The following is a 20,736-nucleotide window of genomic DNA, read 5'->3' as shown; positions in this document are numbered from 1 at the left end:
TTTGTGAGTGTATATACTCCAGCTAGAGCTGACTCTGGTCTCTTTATAGTGATATTAAAGACTCAATTAACCAGAAGGAATTTGCTTCTTATTTATAACTGGAGAGTAAAATCAATCAGGCCAGCTGATACCCATGTAAGTAAGTGAAGCTGGATTTGGATCACAAGCATTAACTGAAGTTTGAAGTATACAGCTGTGACAGGATCAGGCCCTCACATTTGATCAGATGAAATGGACAAAACCATTGATCTTGCAGGAACAAATAAAACACAACTTACTTTCATAAAAGAAACTACAATGACGATAGAGCTTATTCTTTGGGAAGATGGTTGGACTCAAATGTCTAGAGGTTTCTCTGGTAAATTAATTTTTCAAACACAAAACTGAACCAAGGTACTGACACAGATGGCATTTCTCCCCCAGCCAAATCGTGCTCACTTTGCTCTTACAAGTAACACCTGTAAACACAGTGGAATGACTGACATGACTGATACCACAAAAGTCTGTATCTAGGTATGTCCATATATCAAAAGGTGATATACTATGCTGGATATAGAAACACATACAAGCACATGTGTTTCTATGTGTGCATCTGTGTCTGTTTTGTATGCATATAGCTCAGGATGGTATCTTAGAGACTGTTGTGGAGTGCAGCAATAATAAACTTACTATGTAAAGAAACTTTTAGAAAGTTAATGAGCCATGTTACATGTGTTTTCTAAAAAAGACTACTCCTGATATTACCAAGATTATTTTCTTACAGGTGAGTATTTAATATGGTAACTTTTTTTGTATCAGAATTACACAGTTTAAAAAAAAACCAAGGCATTGTGATCTGTCAGGTATTCATGTATGTATGCACATATATGCACAAGTTTTAATTCTTATCCCTCAATTTTGCATTTGAGAAAAGTGTCAGGAGGAATTTTTGACATTCCTAGAATGTGGCCACATTCTGAAAAGCTGTGTGCTTTGTATTTTCCAATTAAGACTGAAATCAGACATGTAATCCACCTGCCAGCAAGGAACTGAAACTTGAAAAATCAAGGGTTTGTTGTTTTTGCAATTGTCCTTCTATGTCATTCTGTGTGGCTCCAATTCATCTAGACTGACAAAAAAACTCAAACCAAAGAGGAATACCAGTGTCAAATAGATAGCGGAATACATTATCAGTTGAGTTTGAGAGAACTCAATTTAAAATTAAAACACTCAAATTTGAGCTGTAGATGAACTTTGACTATAGAATACCTTGGCCCACCAAAAAGAGGAATACACAACATTCTCTACAGTCTTGGAAAGTTCATGATGCTCCTTGCCCCTTCAGAAAAGCATAGGGCCTACAGTAATATCCTATGTCTTCAGACACATACTAAGAAATTTGGTAATTAAAGAAAAAAGTTTGACTTATTATTGTTGCAGTTTGCTACTTAGTTTGCCACCTGACACACTACAAACAGGACACATTTGGCGTCTGTTCCTGCATTTCTGATGTACTCCAAACTTCCAAGTCCATCCAAATGTGGTATACCTGGTGACTGCAGCATCAGGCCCCCACTTACTTCCTCATTATTCAGTGAAATCTTACCTAGAGGTTTAGTTATAGCGCTAGAAATATTACCCCCACTCCACCCCCCTTTTTTTTTACCTCATCTGCAGGATGTCAGGAATTTGCATAGACCATTCTTTGAGAAGAAATACTAAAGAAATTTAAAATGTCTGTATGTCCAAAAGTACAAAATAAAAGGATCTCGTCATTTGAAGGCTGAAAGGTTTAATATTCAGACTAATATTTTTCTTCTACAGCTAAGGCATCAGATTTCTAATCTGTCAACAGTCTTTTTTTACAAAAAAAAAAGAGATGTGTGCATATTTCTATTCATTTTAATTATATTTTATAAATTATGATCTGTATATTGTTACCTCTGAACTGCAAATATGTAGAACATACAAACAAATATAGAAAAGAGTGAGGCCCTGTTCCCAGAAAAGGCAGTAGAAGGAGAGCCATAAACTTCTATGGGAGAATTACTAGGCTTCAAATTAAGTTTGAGCTAAAGGAAGAATTGTGTGGCACCAGGTGAAGCCAGGTACAAAAGAAATGTAATTAGATTACAAAATGTTAACCTATGCCAGAAAAAAATTTTAAATCTCCAGATTTTACAAGCATTATTTTTTTCAGATTTGAATAGCTCAAAAGGAAGCAAACAAAAAAAGATATGTTTGCAATCTCAACAGTATCTTAGGTTGAACAGAGAATGCAGGATAGGGCTCAGAATATTTACACTGAACAATAATAAATTGTCTGTGCTGGGAAATTCAGCTTGAACTACAGCTGGAAAGGTTTCTTTCCTCTTTTTTTTTTTTTTCCCTAACTGATCTGGTTCACCCAGGCCATAGCTGTAATTACCTTCTTCCCATCTACAGCTAATACCTCAGAGCAATAAAAAAATATGAGGGTGTTAAAAATTCAAACGCTAATTATGGGCTGTTATATTTACTAAACACAGCAGAGTAAGAACAAAAGTTTCGGCTTCTTGTGGCCAGTGCTGCACTATTTGATCTACCAAGTCCCTGGACCCTTTACACTTACTGTATTACATAACAGTTAATAGCGCACTAAAATTAAATTCGATAAACAGATTTATTACCAAACACGTATAGCGCAACCACTTACAGCTGTCTCCTTTTTCCAACACAGGTATGGCTGTGAAGAGTTCATTCCTTTGTTGATTTGGTTTTGGTTTCCAATTAAGTTATATACATAGTAAAGCAGTAGGTTTTGTAAAGGGAAGTATGCCCTGAGTACTCCATTTAAAGTCTTATGGCAAATATTGGCTAATCCTACAATTCTTGCTCTTACTTTCCCTTATGCCTGTTCTCAGCTCTAGAAAAAGAATAAAACTGAGAGCTGCCTTAGTTCCTAGTTCAGCATTCCCACTGTCACCGCTCCCACCCCTCACATCCACATTAAACACACAGAGTATAGCTTTATACCACTTAGTAAGAATAGAGGTGTATGGATTTTTGGGGTGTCAAACACCTGTCACAAACTGTCACCTCCACAAGAGAAGCCTTGGCACACAACAAATTAACCTACACTTCTTTTTGGCTATCATTATTCATAGCCAATCAGTTGAAATGCTCCTAGTATTTCATGTGCAAATAAAATCTTGAGGGGAAGACCCCAGGATCAGAATAGTGAGCCAATACATAAAACAGAGGAAACAACATGCTATCTCTGTCCTTCTGAAGTGGCTCATCATCACCCCTGCACCAACTTTCACCAAATGAGATCTAGCCTGAGGCTGTATATTAAATATGCATATCAAAGCAAATGAAAAAATAAACCTGGAGAGTCAGATTGGATAAATTTGCATGCTTGAACTACTGCATTTTCAGGTAGATGTTCACAAATGATAGCTCATTTTTTGATAGTCTTGCGTGTTTATATTAGCAATTTTTTAAAGCTTTTTCTTCCTTATGAATAAAAGCAGATTTCTTCCTGCTGGAACCTTGTGCAGTACAAATATAAATGTGTACACACATGGTAGTTTGACTAACCTATAGAGGAGTCTTAAAAGTTTTGTTGGGAAAATAAGCTTATATATATATATATACACATATACATATATATACATATATATATATATAAACCCAATAAGGAGACACATTTCCCAAAACGCATGAATAAAATGTAACTATGTGATACAACTCTTCATTTCCCAGTTGGTGTTCTGGTTGCACAAATTATTCCTTCCTTTCAAAACAAATAGCAGGGGGCTAAAGTAAAAACGTTATAGCTCAAATCTCCAGGAAATAAAAGGCTTTAAATTATAATACCCAATGAAGTGGTAAACCCTAACGGGTACAAGATAAATGGGTTGTCATATTTATTTGAGCTTGGGCTTTGGGCCACAAAAGCAAGAGGAGATTCTTCTTAAGGAAGATAATAGTTATCAAATCATCAAAACGCTAACCCCCTCCACCTCTGTCCTATCATTGTGTGTGAATTTAAATATTATAATGGAGCACTGCAAATTGGCTTGAGCATTCACCATCTGCCAGAACCCTAAACGGGCTAGTTTATCTAATCTCTTCAATATAAACATAAGCATGCTCCATTTCTACACTTACACTTGAAACACACTCTTGTAAAGAAACTGCACTGGAGAAACATGTACTTTCTTTCTGTTGCTCTGAATAATACACAATGACCCCCTATCTTTCAGGTTGCCACTCATTTCAATTTCTTTTCTAGTACTCTCACAGAATACTTATGCATAAAAATGTAGGGTTGTAAAATGCCATAAAACAAATATTTCTGAAAGTGTCATGCCTCATGGAGTTTATTATCTACATGTGAGATAGCTAATAAGCAGAGAAACTTTCAGAAACTTCTGCATACTTTTTTTTTTTCCCTCATAATAATAAATTTAAAACGTAAAACATCACAAAAACCTTGTCCTGCCATGTTTACTGAGTACAAATGAGAAAATGAAAGCTAAGGCCTGGGTCCAAAAGTATTTCCTGGACTCTGTAACTATGCTGTGCCAGGAGCAGGGCATATAGAAGAATTTATTATTACCTCCCAGTTCAGCCTCAGTCCAGGACTAATGTAATTATCAGATATACACACAAACAACATGTTTCCAAAGGAAACAAAAGCTCCTGGAAAGCTCATTCTCTCCTTGGGCTCACAGCTACTCCTAACACACTGGGAAATGAAGGCAGGCATCTGTGCAGAAAGCATGGTTAACTTCATACTGGGTGTTAAATTAATATTTCAACCACTAAAATATTAGACTGTATCATTTAGATTATGAGTTCAATTGAATCTAAAACTGTGTAAACCCCTTTTCCCCCCAGGGATGCATTCCTATAAATAAACTAGAGTTCACACCCACTCTTTTTAACCAAAGCTATTCCTTCCCTTTTCTGTGGTACCAGCTGTAACCTTTCCTTTCACATCCCGAAGACTCTCTGCATCTACATCTCTTGAAGGATCACAAAAGCCTCTCCGAAACCCCGAAAAAAAAAGGCACTTTCTATACCGCTCACACCAGTGTGCAGTCTACACACATAACACTAATTCACCAACTCCTAAAGTGTTAAAATCAACCGCTAACCTATGGTTACTCAATCATCATTCTCTCCAGCTTTCTGTAATACATTGTTAATAATTGCTTCATCAAGGTTACTGTCTTTTATTATGAAGATGCTTCAGGCGTTTGGCAATAAGTCCATATTCTGACAATAAGTTGCTATAAAGCACAAGCATTGGAAACTCTAATGTGCTAACCCCCTTTTTTAATGCAATGTAGTATTGCCAATAATTCTCATCACTTGTCATCCCCACAAGAGGGGAGGGGGGGAGCAACCGGCAAACTTTCTCCCTAACTTTCTTTTCTCTTTTTCCTTACATTGCTGCACTGCTTACAGAGTTGGCAAAGAGGAGAAAGCATCGACCTCCACACCAAACCGCAGTTTGCTACCTCCCAAAGCCAGATCAGGAAACTTTACAAACCATTGCAAACTCGCTGCTTTGCAGATGGAAACAGAAGGAACCCTTTGCACTTCTATAACCTTACAGAGAGGGAAGGAAGTGTAAAGATGGGATCCCAGCTTGCAAGAGGTTAAAGCGGTAATAACAATACTACTAACAGACAACAGCAGCAAAACAATGGAATGGGGAGAGGTTCTCTGAGCAGGTTAAAGTCTTTAAAATGCCATAAGGAAATCAGAAGGACTTACATGGTCGGCTAAATTTGTGGAAGATCCTGAGAGTTCTTCGTGGTCTGATTTGGAGCTGCCATCCCTTTCATCAATAACGAGGTCTATTGGCATTTTTCCTTTCAAACAACTAATGTACCGATGGCAGAAGTTATCGCACAATTCATGAACCTGAAAACAGTAACAAGAATAGTATCAATAGTGGCAAAATATTGGATTGCAACATTTTTCTTTTTTTTTTTTTTTTTTTTGTTAGCAAGAACAACCTTCTGATCTACTCTACAAATAACTCTAAGGGGCACAATAGTTGAAGGCAAGGAAACAATAGAGAAATTGTTGCAGCATATATTATTCTCTAGAGACTTGCCGCGGCAACAAGTTAAAGAGAAAGAGATAGTGGGCTCAGCCTGGTGTGCAGAGGAAAATCCGACTTGATGATAACATCAGAGCGCTGGGAGCTGGACACAGGCGGTATCTCTGGAGCTTACACAGCCCAGACAGGTACAACTAGTCACTCGGGATGGGATCTCTAAACCGGGGGTAAAAAAAGGTCTGAGTGACCGGGAGCCCGAGAGCGAAGCGACTCGCTGAGGCTGTGAGAAGGAGGGAAGAGGAGAGGAAGAGCCGTTCTCGTTCCCTGGCACAGCCCCCTCCCCGCGCCGCGCAGGGGCCCCCTGCCTCTACCAAACACTTAGCGCCTGCTTGGGGTTCCTACGCCGGCCGGAGCTGGGGAAAGGCAGCAGTGCTTTCACCTCTCTTTTTGTTAAACACGTTGTTTCCGAGTAGGTAAAAGAGATTCTACTGAGGGAAGGGGTAGGACGGGTGGAAAGGGTTTAATAATATTATATATTAAAATCGCACTGAAAAAAAAAAAAAAGCCAGGCTGTGCATGACTGTCGGGTGTCACATGCTCTGATGGCACAGGTCACACCGCGTTTCCCGTCTCCCCTGGCCATGTTTACAAGTCAGCCCAAACAGTCACGGGTGGGCTGGGGGGGCAAAGAGAGGGATGACAGGGAGAGAACGGCTTGCCCCCAGCCCACCTCCATGGCTCTTACCTTTTCTAATTCCAAGAGGTGAAACCTTAGTACTTGTATTGCTTGGATCATCTGCAAGAAAGTTTTGAGCAAGGGGTTAGTTGGGAGACAGGAGCACGGGGTCTGTGAGGAGCTACGAGCCCGAGGGGGACAGGGGGTGTCAGGGCGCACAGGCATCACCCAGGAGTTTAGCGCATTGGTCGCGCTTGAGCAGTTTTGATCAACTTTAACCTATGCACTTGATTTTTAACATATTTTTTTCCAGAAGCGGTGATTAGTGCTTTATTACAGCGATCCTGGAGAAAACCTCTTCCCCTTTTCCTCGCTCCCTCTCACCGCCCGGCCCTCACCCCTGAGGGGCCGCCAAGAAGTCAAACACACTCTCCCACCCCCCCTCCCCGGCCCGCAGGAAAAAGGGAGGGAGAAGGATGAATAGTTTGGCATCTTCTTTACAAGCGGATTTAGACACTTTGAATATTGAAATCGTTTACATTAGCAAAAGAATTGCGTTAGAAAGCTCCAGCTCTGTCTTCTTAAGCAGTTATTTCCTTCAGTTTAGCTTCCCGTGGCTTTCAAACACAGCTTTGCAATGCATTGGGGCTCGGGAGTTCGCCCCGGCTCACTTTAAAAGTGCAGCGCTTTGAAGACTCTCGACGGCAGCCTTCCACCACCCCCCCACCCCGCCCCCCATCCCCCCCTCGGCTACACAGCCTGGGTGCCCGGACGGCGGAGGGCGCTTCCAGGCAGCGGGCGGGAGGGGAGCGGGGCAGGGCAACGCAGGGCAGGGCAGGGCAGGGCAGGGCAGGGAGGCGAGCAGGCCTTACCAAATTGTCCAACTCTGGATTTGAAGAAAAAAGTGGTTTTTCGGCGCGGACCTGCAAGTATAAGAAAAAGCGGAGTGAATTGCAGCTTCTCTCCTCAGCCCTGTCACCGAATCACTCGAAGGGGGAGAAAAACCCCTGTGATCAAACCAGCCGGGACAGATCAGACCAAACCCCGGCTGGATTCCCTGGAGTCACCCGTGTGTGAGCAGGGCCAGCTCCGTTTCTGCCTGCCCTTGCCACAGGAGCCCCTTCTTCTTGATCTCCTGCCTTTCCCCCGCTCCCTCTGCCTCCAAAACAGTTCCATTTCCCCTTCTTTAACGCGGGAGAGCAAGGACCGGGACTCTCAGCCCGGCATTGTGGAGGAGCTCCCGGCGAAGGAGCGTCCGGGCCGGCAGCTCCCTCTGCCCCCACCCCGGCGGCCGGAGATAGGGCACAGGGGGCTGGGGAGGGATGAAAGCAGGGGGGATGCACCGTGCAAGTGGCCGGCCGTGCGGGTCGAGGGCCTGAGAAGGTGCGAGGGTGCTGGGAAGGGCCGGGCGGGGGGAGCGGTGCCGGACCTGCTTAGCGAAGACGGCGATGTCCTCGTTGAAGGAGTCGGAGGAGCAGACGTCCCCGCCGGCCACGCCGGGCTCCCGGGGCGTGCAGGTCGCCAGCTCGCACTTCTCAAAGACCAGAGCTAAGAGGGGGAACAACGGGTGCCTACCGGGCAGTGGCACACAAAGAGAGGGAAGGGGGTGGGGGAGAGGGGGGAAGAAGAGCTCTAATCAACAAGTATTTTTTTTTTTCTGTTTGCTTTTAAAATGCACGGACATACAGACACGACGGACACACGGACGCAGCTACTCTGCAGCCTCTCTGTATCGCTTCGGGCCGGGCAGGGCAGGGGAGAACAACAGTTCGAAATAAAAATGCTAGGTTTGCTGGCGATGGAGGTTTGCGTTTGGTTTTATTTTCTTTTCCCCTTTTGAAACTGCAGTGCCTGAGCTACATCCCCCGTGCGGTCCCCACGGCTGAGGACAAAAGTGACCTCCCCTCCTAACGCACCAGGCACCAAACCCGCTCCCGCAGGCAACAGCTCAACTGGGAATCTTCCACTTTTTGCCACAGCTTAAAATAACACGAAACCTGGAAGATCCCATCCCTCCCCTCCAGCTATGACCTAAAATGAGAAGCACGGCTAGTCAAACTGCAAACTACTTAATACGTAATTTTATTTTTCAAGGGGCCTGCTAACAAAAATGTGGTGAAGTTTCCTGGCTTAGGAAGCACACCCAAGTAAAATACCAGCTGTCCAGATAAGTGAGCTGGGGAGGGGGCGGAGGGAGGGAGCACTTCGCGAAATATTTTCCCATAGTTGGTGTAGTCAGAAAAAAAAAAAAGTATCTGCCTGCTAAGTAGTAAGCATGCATTTTGTCTCTTTTCCCCTTTGGTGCCTGATCAAGGCCCCACGCTCCGTCATAGATGTTACTATCTCTCCCTTTAAGCTCATTTAGTTTTTTTTTTCTAAAAGGCACTGAAGAGAGTCGGTGTCATTGCCTCCAAGCAATGCCTGGCACAGGCTTGAGTTCTGCCGGGTACGTGCTTCTTTTTCCTCGCGTTCTTTCTTTCTTAAATAGAAAGCTCAGCTCATTGCCCCCAATGTGTTTATTTCTCCTGTCTCAGGGAAATGCTGCTTGCAAGAAGCGAACCCCTTTTATTCTTACTACCTTCTGCGATGTGAATAGCTCTTTATTTACAGTGTTGGAAGAGTGTTATTATGGCACGGAGGAGAACATCAGAACAACACTTCTCCAACTAAAACCCAGAGCAATGAGAGCCGCCTCTCCTATCTGAACTCTTAACTGGGGCCTTTCCGAGAAAGACAAAAAACACAAGGGGGGAAAGAAAGCAAGAGAGGAAAAAAAAAAAAGGGGGGAGGGGGGAAGAAAAAAGTGGGGAAAAAAAAAAGAAAGACAAAGCAAGACAACGACACCTCCCCTCAGTCCAGCCTCCCTCCCCGAGAGGTCTGCTTTTCCAGGACGTATTCCCGCGGGTGCTGGCACCCCAGCTAAAAGCAATTTCCTCCTGAAATTGCCGGCAGTGGCAGTGCCACCGCCACCGCGCGGGTCTCCCTGCGGAGCAGACTGCTGGGGGCTACCCGCAGGACCGTCCCTCCCCCCCGCCCCGCTCCGGGGCTCGGTTGCCCGCCGCGGCCCCGCGGGAGCCCCCACCGCCCGCCCTGCTTCTGCCCCGCCGCTCCGCGGCCACCGGCGCTGCAGAGCCGGGCAGTGGCGCCGGGCGGCCCGGAGGTACCTACCCGTAGATCGCATCCTTGTCCCGCTTCAGGGCGTCGTTGACAGCAGAGCCCATGCTGGCCGGCATGACATTGGGGTGCGGGGCGTGCGCGCCGTAGTGCTGCCCGGCATGCAGCGGCGGGCCATGGTTGAGGTGGTGCACCGGGGGTATCGGCCGGGGGGCGTGGGGGTCCCCGTACATGGAAGCCGGCACCCCTACTCCGTCCATCCCGCCGTAGTGGGGCAGCTCATCGTACTGTCAAAAAACGGGCCGGAAGAGAAGAAAGAAAGAGAAAGAAGGGAAAAGAGAGGGAGAGGGAGAAGGAGAGAGAGAGAGAGAGGAATAAAAAAACAAACAAACAACAATAACAAAAGTCAGAGGAGAGTAAAGCACCCGGACAGACACAAACAGAGCAAAACAAAACAAGAACAGCCACAACAGAGAGAGAAATGTGCAAAATGAAATCAACTGGGACCGGGAGCAGAGGTTGGAGAGGCTGAGGGAGGAGTGGGGCTGCGGGGAGAGGTGAAGGGGGAATGTGTGTGTGTGTGAGCACCCTCCCGGGCGTGCGGGGGGAGCCGCTCCTCTTCGCCATGGGTAGGGGAGCCCTCGCAAGGAAACGGGGATGGAAAGGAAGGAAACGCAGGGGAAAAACTAGAGTTACTCTGCGTTAGAAAGGAAGAACAACAACAACAACAAAAAAGTAGAAATGAATAAACAAGCAGAATCAAAAACAACTATATAAATAAATCAACACTGGGAAGGAGAGAGGAAAGGTAGGGTGCATGGGGAAGGGGGAGATGAAGGGGGAAATAATCTGAAAGTTACCAGAAACATTATTTAGTAGCAATTCCCCTTGTCCTTGTCAAAGCCAGAGACAGAGAGAAAAAAAAAAAAAAAAAAAGAAGAAAGCAGCTATATGTGTATACATATATATACGTTCGTATATACACACACACACATATGTATTTCTCAGCCGTTCCTAGGCAGCGGAGGTAGCGGCGGCGGCAGCAGCACCAGCAGCAAGCTTTCCCCTGTGAAACCCGTGCTACTGAGCAGGCAGGGAGCAGGGAAATCGCGCTGCTGGGGGAAAAGCTAAGAGAGAAAAAAAGCGTGGAACAATTGCAGAGAGAGACACACACAGAGAGACACTCACGCACGCACACAAAAAGCTAGTGAATAATTTTTGCTGCTATTTTTTAATAGTGGCCGCCATCAGCAGCAGCAACAGAGGAGAGCAAATCGGACAGGCCCCTCTTAAGAGAGGATTTATATATAGGTAAGTGTTGGAGATTTAAACCTACCCTTTGCGCCATCAGTCTGCGCTCCAATAAACTCCTGGATGTGTCGTATATTTAATATCCCAGTCCAGCAAAGAAAGTGATTTAGAGTGAAGAAGATTCCTTTTTTTTTTTTTTTTTTTTCCCGCAACCCACTTACAGACTTCTCCTATCCTCCAATATGGGTAAATAATAATAATAACAACAATAACAACAAGAATAGATAAAACAGTCAAGAACCACGATGAGTTTCTGTGTTTTCTTCTTTTTTCTCTCCCTTTCTCTCTTTCCTTTTTCTCTCTTTTTCCTTTTTTCTTTCTCTACGCGAAAAAAAAAATAATAAAAAATTGTCAAGCCCCCAAACTGAAGGTTACGATCGGCCCGTCAGCAACCCACATGTAACCAAACTGTCGTGTCTCATGGCTTTTTGCCACTCCAGCTGTCAATCAAAGCCAGGGAATGTCAAGGTAGTGAATGAATGATGGTTGATGATGATGAAGAAGAGAGGAGGAATCTTTTTAACCCCGGTTTCTTCTTCCAGTAACTCCGCGCTCGGGTTTTGCCTTTTAGAATCGCTATAGGCTTGGCTGGTTGGTTTGGTTTTTTTTTTTTTTTTCTTTCTTTTTTTTTTTTTTTTTTTTTTTGAAGTACTGTGAAGGGGGGTGGGGAAAGATGCGAAGAAAAATGGAATAGTTTGCAAAGCGCGGACTTCCCCCTCTATCCTTTTTTTTTTTTTTTTCCTCCTTTCCTCCTCCTCCTCCCGGCAGGTATTTTGTCTCCCTCTCTCCCTCGCGCTCTGATGAGTGAGTGTCAGTAAGTGTTGGCAGGTTGGCTGCTGGCTGCCTTATAGAAGAGGCTCAGTTTTGCAGCGCTGATCGGCGGGAGAATGAAGTGACGGAACCCGGAAGTAGTGGTGGCCATAGCCAGTCCTGCAGCGCGGCGGCGGCGGCGGCGGGGAGCGGCGGCGGGGAGCGGCGGCGGCGGCGGCGGTGGCGGGGAGCGGCGGGCGCGGGGCGGCGGGCGCGGGGCGGCGGGGGCGCCCCAGCCAGCTGAGCGCCGGGGATGCGCAGCGCGCCGGCGGGGCGGCCGCGGCGCCGCGCGGGGGGAGCCGCGCAGCAGCCCCTGCCCCGAGAGAAGCAACGCGTGTAGGAAGGAGCGAGCGAGCGTGCGAGCGAGAGAGAGGGAGGGAAGGAGCGGGGAGGGAGGGAGGGAGCGGGGAGGGAGGGAGCGAGGGAGGGAGGGGAGGAAGGACAGGGAGAGTGCGTGTGTGCGAGAGGGGGGGAGAGGCAGGGGAAAACTGCAGAGAGCGAGAAGAAAAGTGCGATAGAAGGCCAGCCCCGGGTTGGTTTGCGCTAGATTATTTTAGTAACCAAATACTTTCCGATTGCCCGCGATGTTTAGCGGTCTGATTTACGCGCTGAATTATCGGTGTAAATCGCCGGCTGTCGCCGTTGCCGCGGAGGGAACGCGAGGCCGGGGGCACGGGGGGCTACGGGGCCCGGGGGGGGGCGTCCCCGGGAGGCAAGCCCGCCCCGGCAGGGTGCCCGCAGCTCCGGCAGCGCCCGCGCTGCCAGAGGGGGTCCTGCCCGCTCACCATTCATTGTGCTTCTCTAAAAATTAATTTTCCAGGGCATGGAGAGAACGGCTCATTCAAACCGTGTTTGGCGCCGCTCTTCCTTAAGTGATCGCTGCGATCAAGCACGCTGTGGATGTAGGGGGAGAGAAGGGGGGGGGGGGGGGGGAAGGGGAAATCCCTTTTAGTTTTGAGATTAGGTTGCCAGGCTTTGAAAAGGGCTTAAAAACAAAGTCATGCTCAGCCTTTTGTGCGAGAGATCCAGATGTTATGTAGATTTTTTTTGTTTGCATGTTCATTTTGAGCGGACCAGGCTGTGAGCGCTGCGTTTACGTGTGCATGTAGCTGGACTTTGCCGTAGATCGACGTTGCGCTTGTGGAATGTCTGCTGAAGTATTAGCTCGGTAATGCCTTCTAATGGTAGTGCTAATTACGGTGGGGTTATTTAGCAAATTAAGTGAGCTGATGCACCCCTCACCCTTGAGCACCAAATGAACTTTTCCAAGCACACACTTACACAGAGAGACACGTTAATTTTGGTGTGTTTCTCTCCCCCAATCGTTTTGCCGGAGCTACCCCAGCCTTACCTCAGAGCAGTCAATTACTAAAGCTGGCCAGGATCATCAATCATGGGGGATGCTTGAAGTTTAGGGGAGGAGCGATGGTCAAACTATCGATTGCTGCAGTTTTGTCCTCCCCAGCCCCCCACCCTCGTTCACGGTCCCCTGCACATAAAATCTAAACCAGACTATCCCATTAATAGTGGGATTTATCAATGATTATGTACCCGGTTATGAATGTGGCCTCATACATAGCTGGCTTTTAAAATACACGGAAGAAAAATATTATTTATTCGGTTAGGTTTTGGTTTATTTTGCTTTGATTTTCGTGGTGATGACGATGATTATAATTTTTTTTTTTTTCCTGAAACTTTTAAGAAAATTACTCAAGGGGTAGTTACAGATATTTGGCCTGATTTTAATAGGCGTAGGGAATGAGCTCCAGAGGTCAATAAACCCCTCCAAAATGATGAATGATTGAGTACCTGTGATGATGATAGTGATTACCGGAGCAATTAAACAGTTTGATTAAATGAGCCATCATAACAATGATGTCTGCGGGAAATCAGCCCTCACGTATAAAGAAAGATAGTGTGAAGCGCTGACAAACGCCAGTGGGCATTCCTGCGTGTTCTGATAGCGCCGAGCCCTGCAGAGCAGAGCAGGGCTGTATTTACAAATATGGGGGCAATACCAAGAAAAGTCCTACTTTTAGCCAGAATTGCACCCTGCTTAAAACCAGCCAGGAGCTGGGGAGCAGACCCGGGTTTGGTTTTTTTTTTCCTTTTTTTTTTTTAATATCTTTTTTTCCAGAGGATCTCCTCCGAGATTAAAGCTAGTCCTAAGAGCAACCGAATTGCTGTGACTGACTTTCATGGGACTGTAAAGAGAGGTGAGTAAAAAAGCCCTTAGTATGTAGATCTCTTTCAAGCAGTGGTTAAGTCGATTCATTTTGCAGAGAAAAAGCCAGTCTTCTTGTGCAGTATTTTATACTCTGTCGTATAAATCGGTAACGTAATTCAAGATATTCATGGTAATGAATGCTTGGCTAATCCTTTGGGTGCACGGAGACCTGCAGAGCAGTAGGCTATGCAAATCCATTCCTACTTTTACAGCTGTAGTTTTCTAACAGTTTTTTTTTAAGAGATCTAGTCATCCATCGGTGAATGCTATTTGGTTTTTTTTTTTCCTTCTCCCCACCCCGCCCCAAAGATGCAGGGTTTCTAAACTTGTGTGGAATCACTTGGTTGGTATACAGCCCATACAGCCAGCTTAGAGGACATAGCTTAAATATTTGTAGCTTCCAAACTTGTTTTTTTTAACCGAGGCAGTGCAAACCTGGAGCCTTGCCTTTTGAGATATGCAAGTGTGTCTCTTTTCAAATAGTTTTAGTATCACCAGAGAATAGGTCTTTACTTCTTTACTTGTAACATGGCCGTGCAAAAGTAATCTAGCTCCACTGAAGGCTCCATGTATTTATTCAGACCTCAAGCTGTGGGAGAAGTTCATCAGTTTTCCTTTCAAAAAGAAGTTTTTAGATTACTTGACTCCCATAGGAAAAAAAAAAAAAAAGCTTTCTTGTTTAGGATATAATCTTAGACCTGATTTTTGTTTATTTCATGATTCTCGTCAAAGTCTCTGTGGATCTCGGTTCTCTTGACTGAGAAATTGTTAGAAAGCAATCTAAAATCAAAGCTGCAAAAGAAGCAGCCAAAGATTTTTGCAGTGTTCAGTGCTGCTCCTTTCACTTGTTTCTTTTTTTGTTTTGTTTTGGTTTTTTTTATATTTCTTTCTTTTTCCTCCTAAACTAATTAACCCCCTGCGCTGGCTCGCCCTGCTGTGCATGTGTGTAATCTGGGACAGAGACCAACTTTAAAAAATTATTTTAACTTGTAGAAAAGTGTAATTTCATACGGTAAATAAAGGGCTTTCATGTTCCTCCTGTGTCCCTTTTTTTTTTTTTTTCTCCCCGTGAAAAGAGTTGGAGCTTTTTTCTTCTTCACTATCCCAGTGGATTAAAGCACACAGAGAACATGGTTTATAAAGAGCTACAGTTTAGCCATTAAAAAGGAATCTCAATTTAGCGCCCTTAAGTGAAAGTGCTCAGCTATTAACAAAGATGCTTGTTGGGAACTCGGAGGAAAATGGGATACGTGCGTGCAGGGGGTGCGGGCTACTACAGTCTTAGGTCATTTTTTATTTACTTTTTTTCCCTTTTCCCCCAGCCGGGTGATAAACTTCTTTTAAAACAGTAAATCGAGAAAATTAAATCGGCTATTTTCCATTCCTCGTGCATCAATTTCACAGCGAAGGCTGTTTCCAGGAAGAGTGCTGTAGACGAGTCGGTGGGGTCTCTTGTGTGTGTGCTTGGGCTTTTTTTTTGCCTTTCCCCTCCCGTTTTGGTTTTTTTTTAAGATAAGCTCAAAGTCCAAAGAGAAATGAGGTGTCCGGTATGGAAGTGCATCTCAGTCAACAGCCAGCTCCTTTTGCCGAGGCTGGAAATGGTTTTAACAGGCGGTAAAATTTCATCTTGTGGTGTCAAATTGGGGTCAGTTTGGGGTTAGCGCTCTCAGTGTCCGAGCAGGAGCTGTCCAGCTGTGTGGGGATTCATTAAGGGCAAAAGATCCGTTTCAAGAAAAACAATACAAAGACAATCAGAGGGCTAAAGATCCTCTTCAAATCGCATTTTACAAGTGCACCAGAACAAATATGGATGCTGAAACCTATTCCCTTCAAACTCCTAAATCGGCTTCTTAGCCCTTGGAGGGAGGGAGAGAGAAAATCCTCTAAAACTTAAGAAGAGTCTGTTTTCAATCAGCCTTTCCGAAGTGTGGCATCTTAGTCCTTTGCTGGCTTTGAGACGTGACTCCCTCTCTCCCTCCCTCTCTTTTTCCACATCCTTGCAAAAGCGGATGGCACAACAGGTAATATTTCAGATTTCAGGAATATATGCCGCCGGGGACCTTGGACCGCCGTTTGGTACGCGCGTCTGTACCTAGTGCAAAATTTAGTGCAAATAGAAAGTTTCGTGTGTTTTTTGTTTTTTTTTTTTTTTTTTCCGGGGGGGTTGTGGGTAGGGTGGGGAGTGAGGAACAAGCCATGCTCGCAGGAAATCCTGTTGGCCCCCTTCGAAAATTTTCTGCACTCCTTGTAGGTGATGCTCCGGTCTTTCGGGCGATTTAGGCTAGATGTACTTTACGGTTCCTAGCATTTGTGGAAAGCACCTATTGCTAATCTGGTTTATTAAATTCGCGTGGTTTAAATCCTCTTAGCGCCCCTACATCTGTTAGAACAATTGACGCCTTGCTACAGGGACAAATAACTTGAACCTTAATCTTGTTTGTAACTTTATTCAATGTTTGTTTGTTTGTGCGCTGAGTTCAAGCATTTCGGGGGGAATGCATTGTGTTCGTAAACACAGGGGCTACGTTTGCTGGCCAAGCTCCCCGTGGACGGGCTAAGGATATCGCCGAACGGGACGACAAATTGTACATATTTGAACCGGCGTTTCATCGTGAACTATCGTTCTAGGAAACGTGTCATTTACTGAAGAAAGTAATTTGCCTTTTAAAATGTGGCTGCGGGATTACATCACCGTGACCCCGTAGTAAAATCCACGGGGATTTTCCTTCTTGTTTTGCTCGCAGGGCGAAGTGTGAGGTGTAAACAGTACCTTTGCCTTTCTGCAATTAGGATTATGCCAGGGTTCAAAGTCCTACCCCCAAATTCGTTCTTTACCCCACTTTCCTCTGCCTTTACGCTTGGTTCTTACAACTTGAGTCACTTTTTATGCGTTTTAACCAAGTTGAGTTCTCGACTTCAGGACTTCTGAGGTGCCATCTCGGGTGCCCCAGGGCAATCCCGCAGTCTCGGTTGTGCAGGTCGCTGGGTTAGGTCTGCATCCGCCTCGGTCCGCTAAACAACCGCCCCCCCCCCCCCCCCTGATAGTGTACGTCGCTTTTCATTCATCTATAATTTTTCTAAAATCTTTCAATTCAGTCCGTAAAGTCCGTGGTAGCCCATCACGGTGAACTTTTCTTGACCTCGACTGCGGTGTGACTGAGGTCTTCGGGAGCTGGATTAGGAGGAGATTCATGGATTTACCTGCTAACTTCCTTTTTAACTGTCTTTCTTCCACCCTTCCCTCTTCTTTTAAAGAAAAAAAAGAACTGTCCTCAACTCCCCCACGAAGCAGGAGCGATGCGCGGTCCACCTGCCCCTGCCCCGCCGTGTCCCCTCTGGGTGCGGAGCTCAGACCGCCGCTGCCGGGTTCCCGGCGGGATGCGGCGGTGCCACCGGCAGCCCTCTAGCGCTACCTGGCGGGCCTCCAGCACCATCCCGCTGCCGCGCAAGGCCCCGGCCCCCGCGCGGCAGAGGGGGTGCGGAGCGGTGCTGATCAGTGCGGAGCACTGTGGAACGCTTTGCTTCTCAGCCTCCCGCGGGGCTCCGGGCGCTGCCCCCTCCCCGCATCCCATCGAGCGAGCGGGCTGCGGGGCCGCGGCGAGAAAGGGAACAGAGGGACCCCTTCGCCTTGGGCCGAGTTATCTCACGCTGGTGCGCGTGAAGAGCTGATACCAGACCAGAACGCGGCTTTTTTTTTATTATGTCTTAGGCTTGGAGGTTTGTAGAAGTGAAGCCCATAAACAGCCAACGCGCCTGTTTCCATAATAAACGAGGGAGAGTAAAATACCTGCCAGGGCTCCCCACTAACGCTATGTGGCTGCTTCAACTGGGGCAGCTAAAAACCTAGTTTGCATTTGCTGGAAGAAGCCCAAAGCATTAACAAAATCCATCTTTCCAATGTGACATCCTAACAAAAAGGACAGTTAGAGCAAAGTAAATCGCTTTAGTGTGGTATCAGACCATCCACGAAGGCTCCAAACTCCTCTCAGAGCTCTGTTCTTGCACACTCAAAATATTCCCTTTTGTTCTCCAGCTGCCTATAAAACTCCAGAAGAGGAGAGCTCTCCTTTTTACGCAGGAATTCTTGGTCCGGAGAGAACAATATCCTCCTACCTCCTTTTGAAATGATACGGAGACCCTCACAACACACGGGCGAGCACTCCAAGTAGGAGTCTCCCTCTTTTTTGTTTTTTTTTCCCCCGATTTTTTCCCCAAAGAGCTGCTCGGCCCATTGTTTGAAGTGGGATTTAGCACGCAGCCCAAAGGGAAGAAAAAAAAAATAAATAAAATCTAAGGAGCCCCGTTTGGTATTGCACGGAGAAAGAGCTGACAAAATATTACAGCTTGTCTCCTAGAAGGACGTGAGACGTGATGGGAGCTGGCGGTGTGTTTCCGAAAGAAAGGTTTTTTTTATGTTTGGGTGGTGTTTTTTTTTTTGTTCCCCCCCCCCCCCCAAGATTGTGATCGCCTTTGTACGTCTTTCTTTTGATCCCACAAAGAGAATGCCATATCCATATATGTGTTTGCTCTCCGTACAAGAAATGCAAAGGACCGCACAATAGAATATGCGGCCGGTTAGTCCTCATAATGCTTAGTTTTGCTGTAATTAATTGAAAACAGTTATTAGGTCGTCATTGGCAATAGCATAAATAATTGCCGCAGATTTTTACTTAAAATTGACCGGTCACAGAGTGATAGATCGATTCGAGGTATAAAAATGATGTATCAAAACATCAATGTCGATTATTTGAAATATTGTAGTCAAATCTTTTTATTGCTTCATCGGTTAAGTGTCTGAAAGTGCTGTGTTCCAACATATATTTATGTTGTCAATACTGTCAAAACTGTCAGTTTTATTACAGTGGATTTGTAATACATTTCGGATTTGCTCATTTACATAAAATGTCCACCCCAGATACCCCTCCTTTTCTCCATCTCTGAAAATCTATGTCAGTTTAATGAAAGGATTCAGGACTCATGCCTGAAGAAAAAAAAAACAAAACAGAAATAGAAGAAAGAAAAGAAAAGAAAAAGGGAGATATTGCTCCATTAAGTCCAACTTAAACCTCCCTTTGGAAAGCTTGGGCTAGTTCTAACCTGCCATAAGAGGGAATTCCCTCCCTCCCCCGTCCCTCCCCCCTTTATTTCCTCAGTAGGATTTAAACACTTTTCATACCCTCACACCTAGATGAAACCCTTCGGGAGGATTGAGGACCCGTGCGGGGAGACAGCCGAACCCCAGCACACCTGTGAGTGCGGAACCCTCCCAGAGAGCCGCAGCGCACACGTGGAGCTTCGTCCCTCTAGAAAGGAGACAAAAGCAGCAGTAAACGTGTGTGTGATCCTTTCTTAACGGGTTTAAGCCCAAAGGAAAAAGCAAATTGGACGCAGTATTGATCATTTGATGTGACACCCCCCCCCCCCGGCTCCCATTTTATCAGGGTCTGATTATTCGCTTTAACTATAAGCGCTGATTTGTTATTAGCTGGGCTTAGGCACCTCTCTAATTTTCTCCAAGACCTCATTTGAAGGATAGAAAAACTGAGGAATAAATAAATCCATTTACACTCTAAACACTCTCCCATCGAGCAAACAGTGAAATTGGAAAAGTAACTTTACTCCCCACCCCTGTCGGGAGGATGAGGGTATTTTAAAGGCGTTGGTAAGGTGGACCTGAGGTGTGTGTGTGTGTGGGGAGGGGCTGTCTTCTTCCTTCCTTCCTTTTTTTTTTTCCTTTCCCCAAGGGATATGTGTGTTTAAAGAGATGTTGAAGAGATTTCTGAGTTCACAGGAAAGGAGAGGTCTGTTTGGGGAATGACAGCGCACCCGGCAGGTATTTTCATGACCGTCCCTTCCTTTAAATCCTTCGAATTTCTTTGGTTCTTTCCATGCAGAATATCTTCCCCAGACCAAGTATGATTTCTGTTGTAATTCGTGTGTGTGTATTTGTGAACCCTTCTGAGGTAAATTGAGAAGTAAGCTGCGCAAAAGGAGGAAATCGCCCCTGGGGTGCTTTGTTTACTTTGGTTTGTAAAATCCTGCTAGGAGATGGTTTCCTCAGTGTGTGGCAAGTGTTTCTTCAAGAAATTCATCAGCCCTTCTACAGTTACTTCGAGCTCTGAGGGAAGAGAGCTGCCATCACTTTCTCACATCCCAAGGTGTTGCATGGAGGAGAGAAGAAAAGGCTGGAGCATTTAATTGGGGGGGGGGGGGGGGGGGGGGGGGGGAGAGAAGGTTGAGGGATAGAGGAGGCTGCAGAAAGCGGTTCCCAGCCTGTACCTGGAAAAGAAAAACCTGCAAGGGTGTATCTGGGAGATGTGTGCCACTGAGAGATGGGGAAAGTACCCCATCTCGTGCAGTAATTAGTCTGAACAATAAACATAATTGGAATAAAATCAGTTGGAAATTCCTGCGTTTTTAATTACGTTTCATTTTGTGGTAAGCCGTAAAATTATGAATGCCTCTCAATTAAACACTATCCACTTGTAAAGCATTTAACAACAATTACTCCTTAATCAGTTGGAATGTTAGCCACAAATGATGCTGTTAAACATC

At 45.5% G+C, this 20,736-nt stretch overlaps 1 protein-coding gene and 1 long non-coding RNA gene across 14 annotated transcripts in view; one reads left to right on the top strand and one right to left on the bottom strand.

Annotated features, from left to right (window-relative positions):
* MEIS2 (Meis homeobox 2) overlaps nucleotides 1-12,116 on the bottom strand; it is a 175,414-nt gene extending 163,298 nt beyond the window's left edge. For 3 of the 12 annotated variants that reach the window (XM_057420185.1, XM_057420183.1, XM_057420191.1), the window contains exons 1-6: nucleotides 11,170-12,116; nucleotides 9,888-10,120; nucleotides 8,149-8,290; nucleotides 7,592-7,642; nucleotides 6,789-6,839; nucleotides 5,752-5,901 (exon numbers count right to left, since the gene is read on the bottom strand). In XM_057420185.1, the coding sequence (XP_057276168.1) occupies nucleotides 5,752-5,901; nucleotides 6,789-6,839; nucleotides 7,592-7,642; nucleotides 8,149-8,290; nucleotides 9,888-10,120; nucleotides 11,170-11,181 (639 nt within the window). In that variant the 5' untranslated portion in view covers nucleotides 11,182-12,116. Of the gene's footprint in view, nucleotides 1-5,751; nucleotides 5,902-6,788; nucleotides 6,840-7,591; nucleotides 7,643-8,148; nucleotides 8,291-9,887; nucleotides 10,121-10,693; nucleotides 10,902-11,169 lie in introns of those variants that run through there. The other 9 variants (XM_057420189.1, XM_057420186.1, XM_057420194.1 and 6 more) reach the window with 7 other exon arrangements.
* A 263-nt stretch (nucleotides 12,117-12,379) lies between these two features.
* Nucleotides 12,380-20,392, top strand: LOC130605058 (uncharacterized). Of its 2 annotated transcripts, XR_008973600.1 has the most exons (5): nucleotides 12,381-13,574; nucleotides 14,092-14,170; nucleotides 15,699-16,202; nucleotides 18,215-18,346; nucleotides 19,926-20,392. It is a non-coding gene; the product is annotated as an uncharacterized LOC130605058 (long non-coding RNA). The 2 variants fall into 2 exon arrangements; XR_008973601.1 differs by lacking the exon at nucleotides 15,699-16,202 and having other exon boundaries at nucleotides 12,380-13,574.
* Nucleotides 20,393-20,736: the final 344 nt, after the last annotated feature.

Source organism: Pezoporus wallicus, unplaced genomic scaffold (genome assembly GCF_028554395.1).
Source record: "Pezoporus wallicus isolate ANWC-B61680 ecotype Strahan unplaced genomic scaffold, APGP_CSIRO_Pwel_v1 contig_5418, whole genome shotgun sequence".
Lineage (NCBI taxonomy): Eukaryota > Metazoa > Chordata > Aves > Psittaciformes > Psittacidae > Pezoporus > Pezoporus wallicus.
Note: the sequence above shows the minus strand (reverse complement) of the source record. Positions and strands in the feature narration are given on the sequence as shown.